At 38.5% G+C, this 20434-nt stretch overlaps 2 protein-coding genes across 2 annotated transcripts in view; both read left to right on the forward strand.

Annotated features, from left to right (window-relative positions):
- Positions 1-769: 769 nt before the first annotated feature.
- Positions 770-10579, forward strand: LOC121399456 (protein kinase C delta type-like). The gene is made up of 10 exons (XM_041580201.1): positions 770-819; positions 2746-2858; positions 3554-3721; positions 3915-4006; positions 4447-4509; positions 5131-5269; positions 5791-5982; positions 6296-6424; positions 8052-8348; positions 8541-10579. Exons 2-9 carry the CDS (start codon positions 2847-2849, stop codon positions 8169-8171), a joined length of 915 nt encoding a protein of 304 aa, XP_041436135.1. The 5' UTR covers positions 770-819; positions 2746-2846; the 3' UTR covers positions 8172-8348; positions 8541-10579.
- Positions 10580-14556: 3977 nt separating this feature from the next.
- supt16h.S (SPT16 homolog, facilitates chromatin remodeling subunit S homeolog) overlaps positions 14557-20434 on the forward strand; it is a 38840-nt gene continuing 32962 nt past the window's right edge. Inside the window, 4 exon segments of the mRNA NM_001090697.1 lie at positions 14557-14886; positions 17983-18075; positions 18933-19103; positions 19561-19716. Of these exon segments, the coding sequence (NP_001084166.1) occupies positions 14821-14886; positions 17983-18075; positions 18933-19103; positions 19561-19716 (486 nt within the window). The 5' untranslated portion in view covers positions 14557-14820.

Consider the following 20434-nt stretch of genomic DNA (forward strand, 5'->3'; position numbering starts at 1 on the left):
ACCAGTATTGGTGTAATCTATTAAATCCCACATCACGTGCATAAACGAACCTGTGGCAGATTTACAACTAGTGCAGATGAGGGATAGGCTGGGGTTTATTCTTTGTAGGCATACTGGCGGATAATACACTCTATGGATAATGTATCACTGAATCATTTTGTGGTCAGCATTGGGCAAGACAAATTGGGGCACCTCTAGGGCATCCAACAAGTCATCCTCAGGGGGTATCATTTTGCCATACTATATGAAGATTAGAGCTGGCTTTATCGCATTTACAGAATCTGAACACACCATACAGGTTGAAAATCAAATGTTGGTCACCTTGTATTCTGCAAAACGGTGGTTTCCCTATTTGAAAAAGATTGGCTTAAAAAGCATGCTGGACTTGCCTATACAGTAGCCAGTCCATACCAAACTCTTGCAGGAGTGCCTCAAAAGATTTAAGGTTGTCATTCTTGAGCATGTGGTCTACAAGTTTTATGCCCTTACGACTCCATGGTCTTGCTGCATTTTGTGTGGATGTACGCTTGGAGTGTCGAGTTGTCCTAAATTGGGGTCTCTTGTTACTAATAAGATAAGCAAAGTCTTTTGGTCGGTCATTTACCATTTGGACTGTAGCTGAGCATAGGACTGCCTGTTGCACCTCACTACTTTACATTATGGATGAATTGCACATCCAGCATCACGTCTGTTGTTATTGTGGGAAGAAAGGATGCCCATTTGGAATTACCTACATTCTGACTATATACTTTCATGCCTTGTTTATTTTTTAACAGATACATTTTCATTGAACTTGAAGTGATCTGGAATGTGTGTAAAGTAAGTAAGTCTTTCACTCCCTCCTTTGATCTTGCACTGTATTCTATAAATGTAGCAGACTTAAAGGGCACCTATTATCAGGGGGCATTACAAAAAAAACTATTGTTCCTACAGGAATGTAGGCTCTATTTTTTGATGTTAGGTTCCCTTTTATGTATAATGAACAGATGGCAGAACGATTATTTTATAGGGAACTGGGTTCATCTGTGTGTGTCAATTATATCTATTAATCCTTCTTTTAGCTGTTTGCTACGTACGTACACACACATCTATAATTATTTGATCAAATGTACATACTAATTATTATTGGAATATATGTTCTTTAATGTAACATAAACTAATGGTGATTTTGGGTGCTTCTACCTGCCCTGTTTTTTCTTAATAGCCTAAACACACAACTCCAAAACTTCATACTTTGCCCTGCTTACTATGCTACTACAAAATGCAATGGACAAACCAAAATCCCTCATGTCATTGTCCTTATGCAAATATTTCTGTATCCATTTTAAAGAATGGACAGTGCCCACACCTTTTCCTTATACAGGATATGTCGTGTAACTCTCATCACATGTTTAAAGGTCAACATGTTACAGTTTATTAACTGATATTTATAAAGCACCAACATATTCCACAATGCTGAACAATCAATGGGTGTATACATTAAACATATTAAATACAAAAAACAAAAGACAACTGAAGAGGTAAAGCAGGCCCAAAAGAGCTTACAATCGGAAAGGAAATGTCAGTATGTTGTAGATGGATATAATGAAAGCAATTTGGAAGTTATTATTTTCCTCAATAAATCCTCTGATTCCTGGTGTCAGTGATTGTAAGACTAAATTTTCACTAATGGCACATGTACTGCTACTGGTTGCATGTCTCACTGCTGCTAGTCACATGCTTCTCCTGGATAATCTGTTGGTTGTCAACTGCCGCTGCTGCCCAACTGTTATTTGGACAGTGAGGTGAGAGGGAGTGAGAGAAAGAGATTGCCAAAGCTGATGCTATAAAAGAAGACCAATTTTGGATAAAACGACACAGAACTACAATAAAAGGAGAAGAAGAAGGCTGGTGATGACGAAGAAGAGGAAAAAGAGGAGTCCGACTCCAGAAGAGAGAGAACTTCCACAGGATAAAAGTTGCAAGAAGAAAGAGAAGAAAGCAAAGGCTCAAGATGCAGAAGAGAAGACCAGCTGCAGTAAAAATATTAAGAAGCGACACACTGAGAAAAAAAAACAAATCAGTGTAGCGGAGAAGCCCACTGAAGATGGAAGGAAGAAAAGAAAATGGATTAAAGAAGACCAAGCAAAGAAGAAAAACGAAAGCTTCTCAGATGAGACCAGTAAACCTAGGAGCAAGAAGAGAAGACAAGAAGACAAAGAAGAAACAACTAAAAATAGAAAGAAAACAGGCTTAGAAGATCCTAAAAATCCTCAGAGCAGCAGAAGGAGGAAGGAGCAGGATAAGAGAAAAAGACCAAAAAGCCCAGAAGATCCGTTGGAAGGTAAGGGGAATATGCAAGAAACCTATTTCCTTAGTATTCATTTTCTGTTACACCTACCTCTAATTTTGTAATATAGAGTCAAGATTGCCAATTAACTGTTCCCATTTGTAGGATGTTTGTTCTTTTGGGGGGGGGGAGGTTCCCACATACTCTTCTATAGATTTATAGAATACATATTTTACAGTTGTTTGGTTGGTTGTTTTTTTGCCGAAGGGTATTAGGGAAAATAGGAAACCCCAAAGTTCTAAAGAAAATCTCTAATGCAAAGAATAATAAAGATAAATAGTTTTTTTCTGCATGTGGGTGCTGCCTTAGTTACAATTAATTTAATTGTTATGGAGATACATAGATATAATAATGAAAATATTCTATGAGTAATATATTTTGATGGGATTTTGACTGAATTTGTTTCATCCCACAAGGTGGAAGTGGAAGCGCACAGAAGAAATCCCGTGTGGATGGGAAAAGGTCAGCCCCCCTGGACATACACAGTTACAGGTTCCACCAAGAGCTAGGAGAAGGCATGTTTGGACAGGTGAGTGCAGTATCGGACTGGCCCACAGGGATACCAGGAAAAGTCCCGGTGGGCCCAGGTATCAGTGGGCCCTCATGTTGCTAGACATTTGGGGGTAAATTTATCAAAGAGTGAAGTTCCGCCACTAGAGTGAAATTCCGCAGCTTTCAATTAATTTCTATGGGATTTTGAAAGGCGTATTTATCAATGGGTGAAAGTGAAAGTTCACCCTTTGATAAATACGCCTATAAAAATCCCATAGAAATGAATGGAGAGTGGCGGAATTTCACTCTAGTGGCGGAACTTCACTATTAACTTCACTCTTTGATAAATATACCCCTTGGCCTATTCCATGTCAATTCCCTGCTTCAATGAGAACTAAGTGGCTTAATAGATGGAATACCAGATTATAGTATTATAGTATGTAAAGAAAAGAGACTAGGAGAGAAGAGTCTGGTCTAAGATTACTTGGTGGGCCCCTGGTCAAAGGTTTTTGGGTGGGCCCCTGGTGTCCCAGTCCGACACTGGGTGAGTGTGGGGACTCCCAGTATAGAAAACTATTTTGTTATCTGATATAAATCTGTACAGATAACATAAAATACAATCAACCACTTGGTAATGTCTTTAACATTCTGACTGTGATATGATGTGTCATTCATGATATTAGCAGCATTCAGGAGACTTTGTAAAATGTAATCTCTTTGCTCTGCTTTTAGGTGATGTTGGCATCATATACACCAAAGAAACAACTCGTGGCAATTAAGACGGTGCCCAAACAACCCAGCAAGGGCAACTTTACATGCATCATGAAAGAGGCCAGACTCCTAAAGATCGCCAGAGGATGCCCCTTTCTATGCCACTCCCATGCCACATTCCAGTCCGAGGTACAGAACACTGTTTGTATTGTTACATAATCTGTTTCATTAATGGTTTTACTTCCTAAGGCCAACGTAATGCCCATAACAAGGGAAAACACCCTTTGATAACTATTTAGTCCCCACTTCCCCTTGCTTGCTGTTCAGTTCTGTGCCATGTATTCCTATATCTCACTAATTCTTTATTTGTCTCTCTAACCAGCTGCATGCCTTCTTTGTGCTCGAGTATGCCGGCGGGGGAACACTGCACAAACTGATTTCCGACCAAGGAATTCTGTCGATGAACAACATCCAGTAAGTGATAAGATTCTTACTATAGAGGAATATAGAGTAAGAGATAATTGTCTGTATGAAACAAGAGAGTTCAGTTTGTGCCAATGCACCCACAGGACTGAGCAATACGCAGAGGAGTTTGGGAGTAGGAGAGCAGACTTTTTGTGCAGAACTGCAATATGTCAAACTAATGTTTCAATAGTAAAAAATGACAAGTTAAATAGAAATTCAGAAATTAATTCTTTAGAAAATTTAAATATCCTTCATGCAAATTTACGCACAGCTGTGTATTGGTTCTTGGACCTTTGCTTGAATAAGTGTGTGCATAGCAGCGAAACCAGGGTACCACTAAATTGCATTAAAGGGTGAGAAAAAGTCTAATTTACTAGGTGGTGCCTATATGATAGGTAACCCCCCATAGAATTCAGCCAGTTACTAATTTTATTTTATTTTTTTTGCAGGTTCTACACTGCAGAGATGGTGATAGCCCTACAGTTTCTGCACTCCAATGGCATCATTCATCGGTCAGTAAAATCTCAGTTCTTTTCTTTAGAATATTGAGTAATGTCTAGTTTCCATTTTTATTCACAGTTAGTATGATATAATTCACGTCTTGATGGCTTCTCATTCAAATTTCTTTGGGATACCAGACATTGCAGGCACGGTAAGAGGCAAATTCATCAAGGGTCAAATATCGAGGGTTAATTAACCCTCGATATTCGACTGGGAATGAAAATCCTTCGACTTCGAATATCGAAGTCGAAGGATTTTGCACAAAAACTGCGATCGAACGATCGAAGGAATAATCGAAGGATTTTAATCCAACGATTGAAGGATTATCCTTCGACCAAAAAAAGATAGCCAAGCCTATGGGGACCTTCCCCATAGGCTAACATTGACTTAACTAGGGGGTCGAAGTTTTTTCTTAAAGAGACAGTACTTCGACTATCGAATGGTCGAATAGTCGAACGATTTTTAGTTCGATTCCTTCGATTCGAAGTCGTAGTAGCCCATTCGATGGTTGAAGTAGCCCAAAAAACACTTTGAATCCTTCACTCAAAGTTAATGAATTGGCCCCAATGTGTACAGCCATTATGTATGTGTAGAATTTGCTGTGTTAATTGTTGTCAACGCCTATGTTGCAGAGATCTCAAGCCTGAAAACATTTTGGTGGATAACAATGGACACATCAAGATCTGTGACCTTGGCCTCGCTGTCGAAGGAGTGTTCGACGCAAAGAAGATCAGCGGATTGACAGGAACACCTGGATACCGTGCGCCGGAGGTCAGATATGTTTTTTTATTGTAATTTATACACAGAGACATTAAATCTATTTGTCATTTCTTCTTTCAACATCTTTGTAACTTTGCTGTGTCCAGTAAAACATTTTAATTATAAAACAAGAAAGGGAAGAAGGGCCCAGAGCAGCCAGAATGTGCAATGGGCCAGTAACCCTTTTTTTTTGTAAATTCCCTGTTTTACTGGTTCTCATTTAGCATCAAAGAAATTTTGCAAAAATGTATTTTATATAACTGTGTTTCTGTTTCCCAGTGTAAGAGATTATTTCAGTATTATAATAGAAAGCAGGACAAATCCAAGGCAGTAGCTATGACTGCAAAGTGCTTTTATTGGGGAAAAATGCTTTTCCCCAATAAAAGCACTTTGCAGTCATAGCTATTGCCTTGGATTTGTCCTGCTTTCTATTATAATACTGACTGTATCAATTTGGGTGTGGACACAGGACACCTTGCAGGAGGAGCCTATTTATAATTGATTTAAGAGATTATTTCTCCTTTTTTCTGAAGGTTTTGTCATTGGAGAAGTATAACGCTGGAGTGGACTGGTGGTCATTCGGTGTCATCATGTACGAAATGGCCACTGGCAGACAGCCATTTGCCCCATCACTGGTTTCTGCTCAGGAGCTGTTTGAGATTAAGGAGAAGAAGCTCGAATATCCGCGTCACATGAGCCAGGAAATGCTGGACCTTCTGCCAAAGGTAAGTAGAAACAAATACACACTTGGAAGTGATATAATTGAGTAATTGCACTACTTGCCACTTTTGCACCTGTCACATATAAAATCTGGGGTCAGGTACATGGGGGCAGTACTTTCAAACGGAATGACGAGATTCCATAATCTCCCTCCTCTGTTATATGCAGGCTCATTACCACCAATGTAAGCAGTGTTCTAATTTAGATGACTAAATATACATTTGGTGGCCACTAATAAGGTGGACAATCCTCCTATTGTTGGATGGTGCCTGACCACATTTATTATATTCAGGTAAATGTTTTTTTTTTCTTTTTTAGCTTCTGGAGATGAATAAGAACAAACGCTTAGGATTAAATGGTAACATCAGGAAGCACCCATTCTATGCCAGAATCAACTGGAGCCAGCTGGAAAACAGAAAAATAAAGGCACCTTTCCAGCCCAAAATTGTAAGTACATGGCTGCACCAAGCAACAGGAAAGCTAGGTTTTTGTTTTGAGAGACTAATAGGCTGTTTCTTTTATTTATTTCATAGAATTTGAAATGAGGCAATTGATTTTTGTCTTTTTGCAGCAACTGAGCCTCCATATACCTTTTCATGTCATATTTTCAGTCCTATAGCCTGAAGAAACTAAACTACTTATAAATATAGATCAAAGACTCGCATTGCCTTTGCATTTCGAGCCAATCATAGATTTATTACTCATTTAGTGCTCTGCAGCAGCTTGGCAGTCCATGACCAGTTATTGGTTCCCTGTTTAACTGTGAAGTGGAAGGCTGTGGCCAAATATGTGACCAGTGGACCCCTGTAGATTTATGCCTTTCACCAGCATACAAATTGCCAGCCAGTTACAAAAATTCTCTTTTTCGTTGTCAGTAAGGAGGAGTTGAGAAACTAGTTATGACCCCATTCCTTAAATTGTCCAGATACAGGTATGGGGCCTGTTATCTGGAATGTTTTTGACCTGATGTTTTATGGGGTATTTCGTAATTTGGATTTCCGTACATTAAAGGGCAGATTTACATATGGTCGAATATCGAGGGTTAATTAACCCTCGATATTCGACTGCCGAAGGTAAATCTTTTGACTTCAAATATTGAAGTTGAACGATTCGAAGGATTTTAATCAATCGATCGAGCGATTTTTCTACGACCAAAAAAACCTTAGAAAGCATATGGGGACTTTCCCCATAGGCTAACATTGAGGTTCGGTAGGTTTTAGGTGGCGAAGTAGGGGTTTTTTTTTTAAAGAGACTTCGACTATCGACTATGGTCGAATATTCGAATGATTTTTAGTTCAAATTGTTTGATTCGAAGTTGTAGTCGAAGGTCGAAGTAGCCAATTCGATGGTCGAAGTAGCCAAAAAAAAACATTCGAAATTCGAAGGTTTTTGTATTCCATTCCGTCACTCGAGCAAAGTAAATGTGCCCCTTAGACTACCAAAAAAGCATTTAAACATGAATTAGACCCAATAGGATTGTTTTTCCTCCAAGAAGGATTCTTTGTACTTTAGTTTGAATAAAGTACTGTTGTATTATTACATAAAAAAAATTATATTTCTGGATTCTGGGTTTCTGGATAATAGATCCCCTAACTGAACCATGTAGTAAGAAACCTTCTTGAACAGTGCAGAATTTTAAATAAAATATATTTTTTTAGCTACACATCATTCTAAATGTCCAGTTGCCTTCTAATTAATTTACTTACCGATTCTCTGCGTGCGCTCCTCTTCAGACAGGTCGACGATCCATCGTGTGGCACTTGATTTCTCCTCCCTGGCTATATCCTATAGAAGGCAGAGAGGAGAAATTAAACGCCGCACAATGGATCTTCGCCCTGTTGCCGTTTCTGAAGAGGAGCGCATGCAGAGAATCGGTAAGTCATTTCTTAATAAAAGCTTTGCGAATTAAAAGTTTAAACTGTGTTGGTGTTTTTTTTTTCATTAAAAGAAATTAATTTCTTTAAAAAAAAAATGTTTTATGTTACTGGTCCTTTAATGCTACTAGATACTGTAGATCATGACCTGGATCAATGAGAATCTTTGTAGAAATAAAGTGTGTTGTTTTCTTTTATAGCCACCAGTAGATAAGTTAACAGTGATTCATCCAGCATTCTGCTCTGAGACAACTAAGCAAAAGAGAGCAAATGTGGAAGATTTCTCCGATGTGGATTCCAACTGGAATTGGCAGGAGTAAAGCATTTTCTGTGCTCATGTGGACTAACCTCAAACAACCTGTACAGCAAGTGATCATGGCAACATACCATCCATGGCCAATTCCATATATGAACATCAGATCTGCCATCTACTGTCTACTGCAAGTGTTTGCCTGTAAGGCCATCTACACCAACACCACATGGGATCCTTGACAGTGGTAAGCAATAATTACTCCATTAAAATGGGGAAGATGAGATAGGATTACTTACACATGGAGTAATAAATTGTATTAATGGGGCTTTATGAACATTGGAGCCATATACTAGTGGCCTCCTAGAAATGTGTTTTTTACATGGGAGAGGACAGATTTTTATAGTAAAAAAAATACACCGTTTTGCATTTATTTTAGCACACAAGACATCATAAGAGGCCCCACAGAAGAAAGGAATAGCTGCGAACCGGACTTTGTAAATGGAGAAATCTAGCAGACCCTTGGATAAGGGTTAAATGTATACTGAACATACAGTGCACTGTTGATTAACACCATTCAGTATACTTCAGTTTTTTATATAGGGTAAGGTAAGTGGTAAGTATAGCATTAAGATTTCTTTCTTTTCTATCTTTCCTCCCAATCTTTTACGGTGTTCTTATAGATCTTATGTTATATAGAAATAGAAATGTTGTACAAGTTAATGCAAAAAAAAAAAAAAAAAAGGGTGGGTGGGTGCCTGGGATGTTAAATATGAATATGAAAGTTATGATTATTTATTTCTCTTTTTTTATGCTCTACTGTCTTTTCCCTGTATGTAGTTTGTAGCTCATAGCTTAAAGGTAAAGTTTATGGGTAAAGGGTTTACAAGATATGGCAGTAGTGATGTGGGATAAGGATTTTATGATTATAATTATGGGGTATGGGTATTATACAGGTTATAGTAAAGGGATATGATATTATGATTATAATTATGGGATATGAGTACTAGAAAGGTTTATAGTAAAGGGATATGGGAATAGTGATGTGGGATAAGGATTATATGATTATAATTATGGGGTATGGGTATTATACGGGTTGTAGTAAAGGGATATGATATTATGATTATAATTATGGGATATGAGTACTAGAAAGGGTTATAGTAAAGGGATATGGGAATAGTGATGTGGGATAAGGATTATATAATTATAATTATGGGGTATTAGTATTATACGGGTTGTAGTAAAGGGATATGATATTATGATTATAATTATGGGATATGAGTACTAGAAAGGTTTATAGTAAAAGGATATGGGAATAGTGATGTGGGATAAGGATTATATGATTATAATTATGGGGTATGGGTATTATACAGGTTGTAGTAAAGGGATATGATATTATGATTATAATTATGGGATATGAGTACTAGAAAGGTTTATAGTAAAAGGATATGGGAATAGTGATGTGGGATAAGGATTTTATGATTATAATTATGGGGTATGGGTATTTTACGGGTTGTAGTAAAGGGATATGATATTATGATTATAATTATGGGATATGAGTACTAGAAAGGTTTATAGTAAAGGGATATGGGAATAGTGATGTGGGATAAGGATTATATGATTATAATTATGGGGTATGGGTATTATACGGGTTGTAGTAAAGGGATATGATATTATGATTATAATTATGGGATATGAGTACTAGAAAGGGTTATAGTAAAGGGATATGGGAATAGTGATGTGGGATAAGGATTATATAATTATAATTATGGGGTATGGGTATTATACGGGTTGTAGTAAAGGGATATGATATTATGATTATAATTATGGGATATGAGTACTAGAAAGTGTTATAGTATAGGGATATGGAATTGCAGCAAATCATAGCAGTAAATTAACTGCTGAAAGAAACACCACTTGCAGCCTGTTTACTCTATGATTTGCTACAATAAGTATGAATGGTATGAATTGGTGTGTGAATGCTAATAGGGATCCCCATTGCACCAATTTAGAAGATGAACATAGTGCACCTTCTGATTGGCTGCAAATTTAGTTCACCATTAAAATGTAGGAAAATATATATAAGGCCTTGTGCCTCTTTGACCCAACAGGAGGGGAGTAATTATGCAGCAGATGGAGTTGCAGCTTGTAGGCCCCTTTTTTAAAATAAGAATAAGCCCATTAGAGTTGTGAATGTGAAGGTGTAAAGTTTAGGGAGGGTTAGGGTTTAGGATCAAAGGAATAAGAATAGGCTAGGCAGAGCTGTAGGACCCTAAATGCTGCCTAGCCACAACTCCCTCCTTCCCCTCCCTGCCACGAATCATATATATATATATATATATATATATATATATTAGGCAAAATAATTAGGCCCATCATAATTCTCATCCCCCATAACCAGGACTTTTAAATAATAAAAGGCTTCTGGTATTCATAGTCAGTACAAAGTTGATCCAGGGACTAGTCCGATTGCCATTTTGGAGTCAGGAAGGAATTTTTCCCCCATCTGAAGCAAATTGGAGATGGCAATGATGGGGTTTTTCACCTTCCTCTGGATCATCTATATTAAACCTATTGGACACGCTCACCCTCAATTGCTAACAGTGTCCTGAATCCACCAACAGGTCCCAAGCCACATATCTAATCTTAACTTCATATTGGATAGGGAGTTACTAGGGGGGGGGGATTATATAGTTAGCAAAGCAGTGGGAAATGGAAACCCAGTCTCAGTGACCATGGGATTTGCCACAGAGAAAATATAGTGAGTGAATGAGTGAGAGCATGTGGATGTGTGTGTTATTGTAGATATTCCATTAGGGAACTTTTGTTCCTTACACCTCCCAGTCTGATCTGAGGAGGAGGGGTCCCATGACGGCTTATACCAGCCGATACCTGGCCAGATAGGGAACTATTGCAGCAAGTCATTGTGTGAGCCATTTGCTGCAATAGGTGTGTGAATGGACAGTAACGTGGTTGAAGCCTTGACGTGGCGTTACTGCTCACATGGATAACATGTGCCAATTCAACCAAGAGTGTCATTATAGAAGCAGTTTTAATAGAAAGAGAAATGTATTTAAACTGAAGCAATTCCTACATTCTTCTGCAGTTATTTAAGTATAAAAACCTTTATTTGCTTGTGCACTGAAGCCATTAACTAAAAACTGGGTAAATAGATGTGAGTGGGGAAATTTAAACTTGTCAGCTCATACTATACCATGTGATGAATGCTAGTACTTTGTGCCTATGTGAGCATGAATGCAATCACATATAAAACATAAATGTACAAAAAGCCTTGTGTCTGTGCTTTGTCTATACATTGGGCTGTAGAAAGATCTTGACACGTTCATACTTTGCAGTGGTTAAACAAAAATTGGGTCTGTCCACTGTGTAACATGGGTTTTCATGATCCCCTTCAACATAATGAAGTCTCCATCTACAATATATAACTGGAATTAAAAGTAGGAATGCTCTGAATCCAGGATTTGGTTCAGAATCACAAATTTTTTACCCATAAATGGTAGTTTTCCCTTTACAGATGATAATTTGCAGGATTCAACCTTATGCCAATTGATTAAGCGCATCCCTAATTAAAATGAGTTATTAATTCTCAACAAATTCTTGGGTGGTTACTCTGACTTCTAAACTTAATCTCGGTCCCATGCCAGGAAGTTTAAAGGGGTGGTTCACCTTCAAACAACTAGTAGTTTTCAGATAGATCACCAGAAATAACGACTTTTTCCAATGATTTTCTACGTTTTTCTAATATTGAAGTGTAAAGTGTCATTTTTCACCTTCTAAAGCAGCTCTGGGAGGGGGGGTCGCCGACCCTGTAAACTGTTCTAAATTGATACATTTAGTTGATACATTTCTTATCTTTGCCCCTGCTGAGCAGAATCTCTGGGTTGCATTACAGGCAGCTGTCAGAATTGATACAATAGTTACTAATACTCCAGCAATGGTGCTGATAAATATATCAACTCAATGTTGCAAAATTGTAACAATTTAGAGTCTGCGCTGAATTACTGAGCTGCCAGACAAACACCAGAGACACGAACATTCAACTTTAAACTTAGATTTTGGAACTGTAAAAAATAAATAATGGAAAGTAATTGAAAAAAGTCCTTATTTCTGGGGAACAATCAAAAAACAACTGAATTGAAAAAAGTGTTTGGAAGGTGAACAACCCCTTTAACTATTCTGACTGCCTGTATGATTTTATCTATATATTTTTAATGCTACCATCATGGAACAGAAGAAACATTCATTCTTATGGCCCTCCAAAAAATCTCTTGTAAACCCCCCATCCCTATGAGCCAATAGGCTAATACACAGCACAGCAGACATATATCTGTCTTTTGCAACATAGCAGAAACCGTTTTGCTTACTAGGAATTACATAAGATCTCATGCTAGGAAATACATGTAAATGAATGGGAATTTGTGGTGGGCCCCAGGAAACCCCGTCTGACTCTGCTCCATAGTGTGATAACCTGTGTGTCTGGTGGGTGAGAGACTGAACATGTAATCCCTTATAGCTTCAGGTAGGGTCATGTGTGTCTGAAGTTTGCATTTCCTCTGACAATATTCATAAATATATAATTAACTAAATCCATTTCATTAGAACAGCAGTATATTTTATAAGCAAAATTGTTTTCCTTTGAATAAACTGGATAAAAACCTTAATATAGAACTGCCAATGTCTGAAAATGCCTTCACTAATGCTCGACAAAGTACCAAAGAAGAAAGGAACTGCTAAAGAGAGTTAATATGTCGCACAATCTATAACAGATTGAGTGTGAAATAAATTGTATTTTGCTGGAATAAAGTGTGAACAAGAGTAAAGTGTGAACAAGAAAATCCCATCTTAGTGTTGCTTCAATTAATAAATAAATTCATTTTGTGAAAAACAAAATTCAGTGTCATTATGGAGTATTGTGAAATCAAAAAATGATTAGTTCATTGTTAAAGTGCTAATAGGGCATCAATTGCCAATTATCTGGTACGCCATACACAATCCACTGATAAATAAATTAACCAATTAAAACGTAACATTTAATAACTCCTTTAAAAATAGAGGTAAAATTCATAAATTAAAAACACTTAAAATTGATAGATGTATGCTGATCTGGTATGTAAATTGTAGGGATTACAGCATCTATAGTAGCTTAATATACTGGTCCCACCCAGATCTTACATCGACCTAAATGCCCTCTGGTTAAATACAGTATATTGTGGGGATCACGAGAGAGTATATGCGGCACAGTAAATAGAGTAATTATTGGTGTATATAGGAATGGCGGACAGACCATTCGAGGAGTAGCATATCCTTAAATACACATCACTACAAAAAAAATGGAAAGTAATTGAAAAAAGTCTTTATTTGTGGGGAGCAATCTGAAAACAACTGAACTTAAAATGATTAAGTGTTTATCACGGAAAGCGTAAGGCTGTGGACACAATAAACGTTTCTCTATGAAATTTATCTGCCTGGTGGAAGATTGCCTTCATTGAGTGCCTGCTCGAAAAAGTTTTTCCGGTTTGTCCGCTCCCTGTGCTGAAGGTTCAGGGTGGTGCCCCTGGGTCTCTTCCTTAGTTAGGTGAGTTATCAATTTCTACCTGCAGACCCTACATATTTATTATTGAACTTAAAAAAGTGTTTGGAAGGTGAACAACCCCTTGGAGATGCTAGAAACGTTGTATCTTTTTCTGCTGTCAGCGCAGGAGATCAAAGAAAAAGTCTGGACATTTCATTAAGAAACTGCGGGTTGAGCTGTCAAAATCAGGACTGTCCCGCAGAAAACGGGACAGTTGGGAAGTATGAATTTATTGCACCAAATTAAGTGGACTGACTGAGGTGGGGGTCAGCTTCATGGAGCTGGTGGAATGCATGGAAAATATGTTTTGCTGTTGCTATGGGTAATGGAAGTTGGCACATGAGCAGTAGAAATCAGTGCAAGTCGCAATATTTGGCGCAGTGTAACAGTAAATTTCAACAGTGGAATTGCAACAAACTAAGTGGACTGAGTCAGATGAGAGTGAGCTCCATGGCACTAGTGCTGGAATGGAAAATGATAGTGTGATAGCTTGACTGTGAGCATTAAAATAAATGGTTTGACTGGCTGCTTGTCTGAAACAGTCACTGATAGCTTTACTCCAGTCAGCTGTAACTGTAATGGGACTACAACTCGTCCCAATCCAGACAGGAGGAGCTTCTGGGTAACAGAGTATTAAGAACATTTACAGACCATTCCTTCAACTATTTCCTTACAGAATAAAGATACAGGCCATGAACAATGTATCTTGACCTCATGGATTGGTCGCGGACTACATCCCCCACCAGGCCGCTGTTTTGTGGTTGAATGCTGGGAATTGTAGTTCAGACATGACAAGAACTTTTATCTCTCTGTTAGTGTATATATCCAAACACTAGAGGTCGCTGTGGGCCTAGCGCGTTGCTCTTGTTTTCTCCGCCTCTTACGGCCCTTCGCGCCCATTCCGTACCCCTGTGTCAGGCTCCCGGTGTGAGTTTTCCCGCTCTCTCTCTGTCATCATTTGTCTCATTAGTGGTCTCCCGCCTTGGTAGGCCTTTTTGAGTCTGCAGCCTTTCTCGACTTCTATCCCGTGAGGAGGAAGGGCGCCCCGGCCAGGACAGCAGGAAAGACACGCGGGAAGCCCGGCCTGCTCCGGGCGGGAGGAGAAAAGTCCCTGTCGGGGCACAGGATGGCGGTCACACTTGACAAAGAAGCCTATTATAGACGTATCAAACGTTTCTTCGGCAGTTGGAAGGTGCGCATCCTCTTTATGATGTGTGTGTACGAATGTGGCTGTGATTTACAAAGACTTGCTTGTATTCTCATGTTAATTGCACCAGTCGTGTGTGTGCGCTTGTGTGTAAATTACTCCCTACCTCCGGGAACGCCATGTTTTTGGTCTAACATCGCTTTGTTTTTAATTCTACCCACTCACGTGCCCCTACCGTGATGCATTAGATGTAACTATGGCCGATATTCTTCCACGCCACTTCCCTTAACCTCACACTTGCTGCAATGGCATGTGTCTGCCCCCAGTGTACTAGGCCACAGTAATGCATGTCTACAGTAACTGATGCTCCTCTCATCTGGACTGCTCACACTGGTGTGTGTGTTGTGTAGTGCAAGGACATTATTTATGTATTTGTGGCCCTATACAAATATTACCTCAGTATTTAAGCATTCTCCATCCCAGAGCTCTGATGCTGAATTGCACCTCCCAGTATCAGACAATAGCCTAGAGCAGTGATCCCCGACCAGTAGCTCGTGAACAACTTGTTGCTCTCCAGCCCCTTTGGATGTTGCTCCCAGTGGCCTCAAAGCAGGTGCTTATTTTTGCATTCCAGGCTTGGAAGCAAGTTTTAATGACATAAAAACTAAATATAGTGCCAAGTAGAGCCTCCTATAGACTGCCAGACCGCATAGGGGCTACCAAATAGCCAATCACAGCCCTTATTTGGCACCCCAAGGGACTTTTTCATGCTTGTGTTGCTCCCCAACTCTTTACATTTCAATGTGGCTCACGGGTAAAAAAGGTTGGGGGGATGCTGGCCTAGAGCCATTGAAAGGTTTACTTATAAAATCTAAAGATGGCCACAGACGCAAAGATCCGATCGGACTAATCAACGTATGATCGGACTTCCCCATCTCCCTACCTGCCACTATCCATTCCGATCAAATAAAGTAGTAAAAGAACAGATCAGACAATGTTCTGCCCCTGACAGCAATCGTACGAAAGTTATGTCTGACCAAAGCTAGTGACAGTCTCCCTCTAAAAATCGTACGATCGGCAATACATGCAGAGATATTACCCTCAGCCGACAGAAATCTTTTAACCTGTCCGATCGACCAAACGGCTTATCTCCACCGTTGGGACTCTCCACACACAGTCCGAAAATCGTACAAATCCTCGATCAGATCTTTTCGTCTATGGCCAGTTAAGACGGCAGCCTCACCCCGGCCATTCTTCTCCACACACTGATCAATTGACCCACAGGCCAAAACAGTTGTTTTTAAATTTTTTTAAAATCTGTTAGAATTCCTCAACCCAATTTCATTTACTAAGTGATATAGAAAATCAGGTGGCACACACTTCGGCAATTGTGCTAAATCTTTAGTGATTTATTGAGATCTCCACACAACGTTTCTGTGGTACAATAACCTCCTTTTTCAAGTGCTCTCAGTGGTTTTGCAGTGCATGTTAGGTTTGAAGAAGCACACAAATCCTTTATTTATAACTAAAAAAAACACATTAAAACCAATTTGTGGAAAGAATTTATGCACCCTGTGAAGTTCTGGTGCTTAACTATAAATGTAAGTGTTTTGTCTCAAGGTAATGCCAAATGAGGGCACATAAAACAAAACTAAAAAAAGAGGGCTTGTGGGTGCACTCCTAAAGACTAAAGGTGGCCATACATGGATAGATCCTTGAGGTGGGCAATATCGGGCAGATCCGATCGTGGGCCCTAGGGCCCAACGATCGGATCCTAGCATTCGCAAATGGGCGGTCGGATCGCGGGACCACATCAACGAACAGATGCGCCCGCGATCCGACGGGATTTTTAATCCCATCCGATCGAGATCTGGCCGACTTTTGGCCAGATCTCGATCGGGGAAGCCCGTCGGGGGGGCCCCCATACACGGGCCAATAAGCTGCCGACTTGGTCTGTCGGCAGCTTTTATGGGCCCGTGTATGGCCACCTTTAGTTAAAATGTGTTTAAAAGGGTTGTTCACCTTCCAAACACTTTTTTCAATTCAGTTGTTTTTAGATTGTTCCCCGGAAATAAAAACTTTTTTCAATTACTTTCCATTATTTATTTTTTTACGGTTTTACCAAAATCTAAGTTTAAAGGTGAATGTTCTTGTCTCTGGTGTTTGAGTCTGGCAGCTCAGAAATTCAGATTCTGTTACAAATTTACAACATTGAGTTGATACATTTCTCAACAGTATCTCTGGAGTATTAGCAACAATTGTATCAATTCTAATAACTGCCTGTAATGAAACCCAGAGATTCTGCTCAGCAGGGACAAAGATAAAAAATGTATCAACTAAATGTATCCATTTAGAACAGTTTACAGGATTCTGCGACCCCCCCCCTCCCAGAGCTGCTTCCTAAGGAGAGAAATTACACTTTACACTTCAATATTAGAAAAACCATCACACATAGAAAATAGAAAGTCATTGGAAAAATTTGTTATTTCTGGTGATCTATCTGAAACCAATTAGTTGTTTGAAGGTGAACTACCCCTTAAAGTACAACGGAAGTGCTACGGATTTGGCCAATTAATCAATACACATTTTCTGGTCCCCTGTCTTAAGTAATTCAGTATATGTGCAAGTGCATGTGTTTAGAAAAACTGGTTTTTAGTTACAAAGTTATGATCATAAAGTTGATAAGCCACCATACCACATCAGTGTAAACCCCACACGGTGGTCCCTAACTTGCTTACCTCTGGTCATAGTATAAAAAGGCTTGTACCTCTCTGCATAGTAGCATTACTTGGAGTAAATATCTACTGAACCTTGGTTTCAGTCTGAGGGCTAGATCCTGCCCCCGCCACTAGCTTTTGCTGCTTTTAAGAGAGAGACTGCCCAAACCAACGCCATTCCAACACATAAAACTACTATGTAATGGCTGGTTTCTTGCTTTAAAAATCTCCTCTTTGTTTTATTAGAACTGTGCTAAAGTAGAGATTTAATGCTATTTACAACAGACAGATATTTTCAGACCCTTGTGTGTTTAATGATATTGTCATTTTCAGTGAGCAGTAATGTATGTGGAGATATGTGTTTTTAGGTTGCACTGAAATAGTTGATTTCTTTTATATAATATGACATTTTTATTTTCAACAGAAAGGAGACGATGAATTTGCCAATGTGGATGCCATTGTGGTGTCTGTGGGAGTGGATGAAGAAATTGTTTATGCAAAATCTACTGCCTTACAGGTGAGTGTAGAATAATTGTTTTTGCACTTTGTGTTGGCTGTTATATCAGACATGCTAGCCAAGAGAGGCCCAATTTGATTATATTTTTTAGAATGGTCAATGGAACATCATTTTTTGTTTGCTAGCACTGGGAGACACTGACACTCTAGACTTAAGGTTGTCTTCTCCTAATTTTTGGGCCTTCTGCATATTACATTACAATTAACAAGGGGCATGTGTTGTGAAATGCAGGATAAGACCACAAAGTGAGCAGCACTCTGAGTTCATATCTATAGTAGTGAAAACTTCATACAGTGTTACAGACTCTGTTTGGGGCTGCATTTAGCCCTCCTGGAACTATTTAGTCAAACCAAATATCTTTGAATATCTTTATATTGAAACATGATATGCATTATGTTCTATTCACAAGGATAGATTGTCCAAAAAGATTGTACTCTAATATTTTAGATTGGACAGGGGTTTCATTTGCTCTTGTATTGGTTATTGGCTACACTGAATAAATTACTAGTGATACAACCTGTCTTGGACTACTGTTTACATTTACAGGTATGACCTATTATCCAGAATGCTTGAGACATGTGGTTTTTATGGATGACTGTTCTTTCCATAATTTGGATCCCCATACATAAGTCTACTATAAAATCATTTAAACATGAAATAAACCCAGTAGGACTGTTTTACCACTATTATGGATAAATAATACCTTATTGCAGAAATAATTGGTAATTTTTTTTAAAATACAATTATTTGCTTGATATGTTGTCTATGGGAAACAGCAGTATCATAATTCTGAGCTTTCTAGATAACTGTTTTTTGCAGTAATTTTCAAACTGAGTATAAATGCCTTTGTCTTTAAGACCTGGTTGTTTGGCTATGAGCTTACGGACACCATAATGGTATTTTGTGAGGAGAAAATCCTCTTTATGGCCAGCAAGAAGAAAGTGGAATTCCTCAAGCAGATTGCTAACACCAAAGGGAACGAAAATGCCAATGGTACTCCAGCAATCACACTGCTCGTCCGAGAGAAGGTGAGGAGATTGTTAGCGGTGCACAATTTTGTCTTTCAAAAAAAGACGTTTAAAAGCAAAGTTTCTGTTTAACACCTCACTTAATAATTGTTATGCGGCTATATACTATTTGCAATCAACAAGCAGGAAATGATGCATGGGATAAAGGAAATACTTCTACAGCCAAAGCAAAGCCCTACTTCTGTTGACGTAGTGGTACCAAGGTGTTGAGTAATTCACTTGTCGGATGATATTTTAAACAAGCACAGTTAAAAATGGCAGCTTAAATGGGTGTCCATTTAACCTATAAAATATTTAAAATCTCTGCAGTGAAATAAAAAATAGCCACTTCTTTTATATCTATCTGTTAGCGATCCTTTAAAAAAATATTAAATTAATAAACATTTTGGTGGTAAGGTAGTGAGATGCCTGCTTTGCTGCCTATCAGTAGATGAAAGAATTTCTCATTGTTTTCCAGCAAAATGAAAGTAATAAGGGTAACTTTGACAAGATGATTGAAGCCATCAAGGTTAGCAAGAAGGGCAAACGCATTGGTGTTTTCATAAAGGATAAATTCCCAGGGGATTTTATGAAGAGTTGGTATGACATTCTGAATAAAGAGAGCTTTGAAAAGGTGAGTGTGTTTCTTTAATTTCCTGTAACAAAAATGAACAAAGTTTTTGCCTAACAGAAGAAAATAAAAGTAAGAAAGTTCTTCGCATCATTCTAGTATATATTTTAAATCTCTTTTATTTTAACATTTTCAAATGCAATGACAAATGATAACGTATACATTACATTTAGTATAATATTCTTGAAGGATCGGGAAGGTTAGTATAGGATTTCAATAACCCTAAGTTGTTCTTACCAGTATTCATTCATCACATTTGGCACCAAATACATTACTTGTACAGATTTCTCACGAATGCAGGAACATGTTCCATGGATCCCATATTTGTGTATGTTTCTCCACTGTGTCTGCCAATAAAGCCGTCAAATATAACAGATTCTGTGTCTGGCTAATTTTTTCTACCATACCTTGAGTGTGTATAGTTTTTTGGAGCCAATTCTTTGCCAAGTTGATTCTGGCTACTGCTAAAATTTGACCCATTAAAGCATTTTGTTGTTTAGTAAGTTCTTTAGTTGGTCGGGCTAAAAGCGCCAAAGTGACCTCAGGAGAAATAGATTTATTAAATACATTTCCAATCGTCTGAAAAACATCCCTCCAATATGCTACTGCTATGGGGCAAGTCCACCAAATATGATAAAAGTCACCCACTTCTGTACAGCCCCGAAAACAAGAGTTGGAAGAAGTGGGATCATATTTATGTTTCCGAGCTGGGGTAATATAC

Source organism: Xenopus laevis, chromosome 1S, assembly GCF_017654675.1.
Source record: "Xenopus laevis strain J_2021 chromosome 1S, Xenopus_laevis_v10.1, whole genome shotgun sequence".
Classification (NCBI taxonomy): Eukaryota; Metazoa; Chordata; class Amphibia; order Anura; family Pipidae; genus Xenopus; species Xenopus laevis.

Excerpts from the sequence above, each read along its gene's own strand:
- LOC121399456 (XM_041580201.1), top strand. Across the intron at positions 4,510-5,130 it reads TCCAATGGCATCATTCATCG|AGATCTCAAGCCTGAAAACA; the intron begins GTCAGTAAAATC and ends CCTATGTTGCAG. Across the intron at positions 5,983-6,295 it reads TGCTGGACCTTCTGCCAAAG|CTTCTGGAGATGAATAAGAA; the intron begins GTAAGTAGAAAC and ends TTTCTTTTTTAG.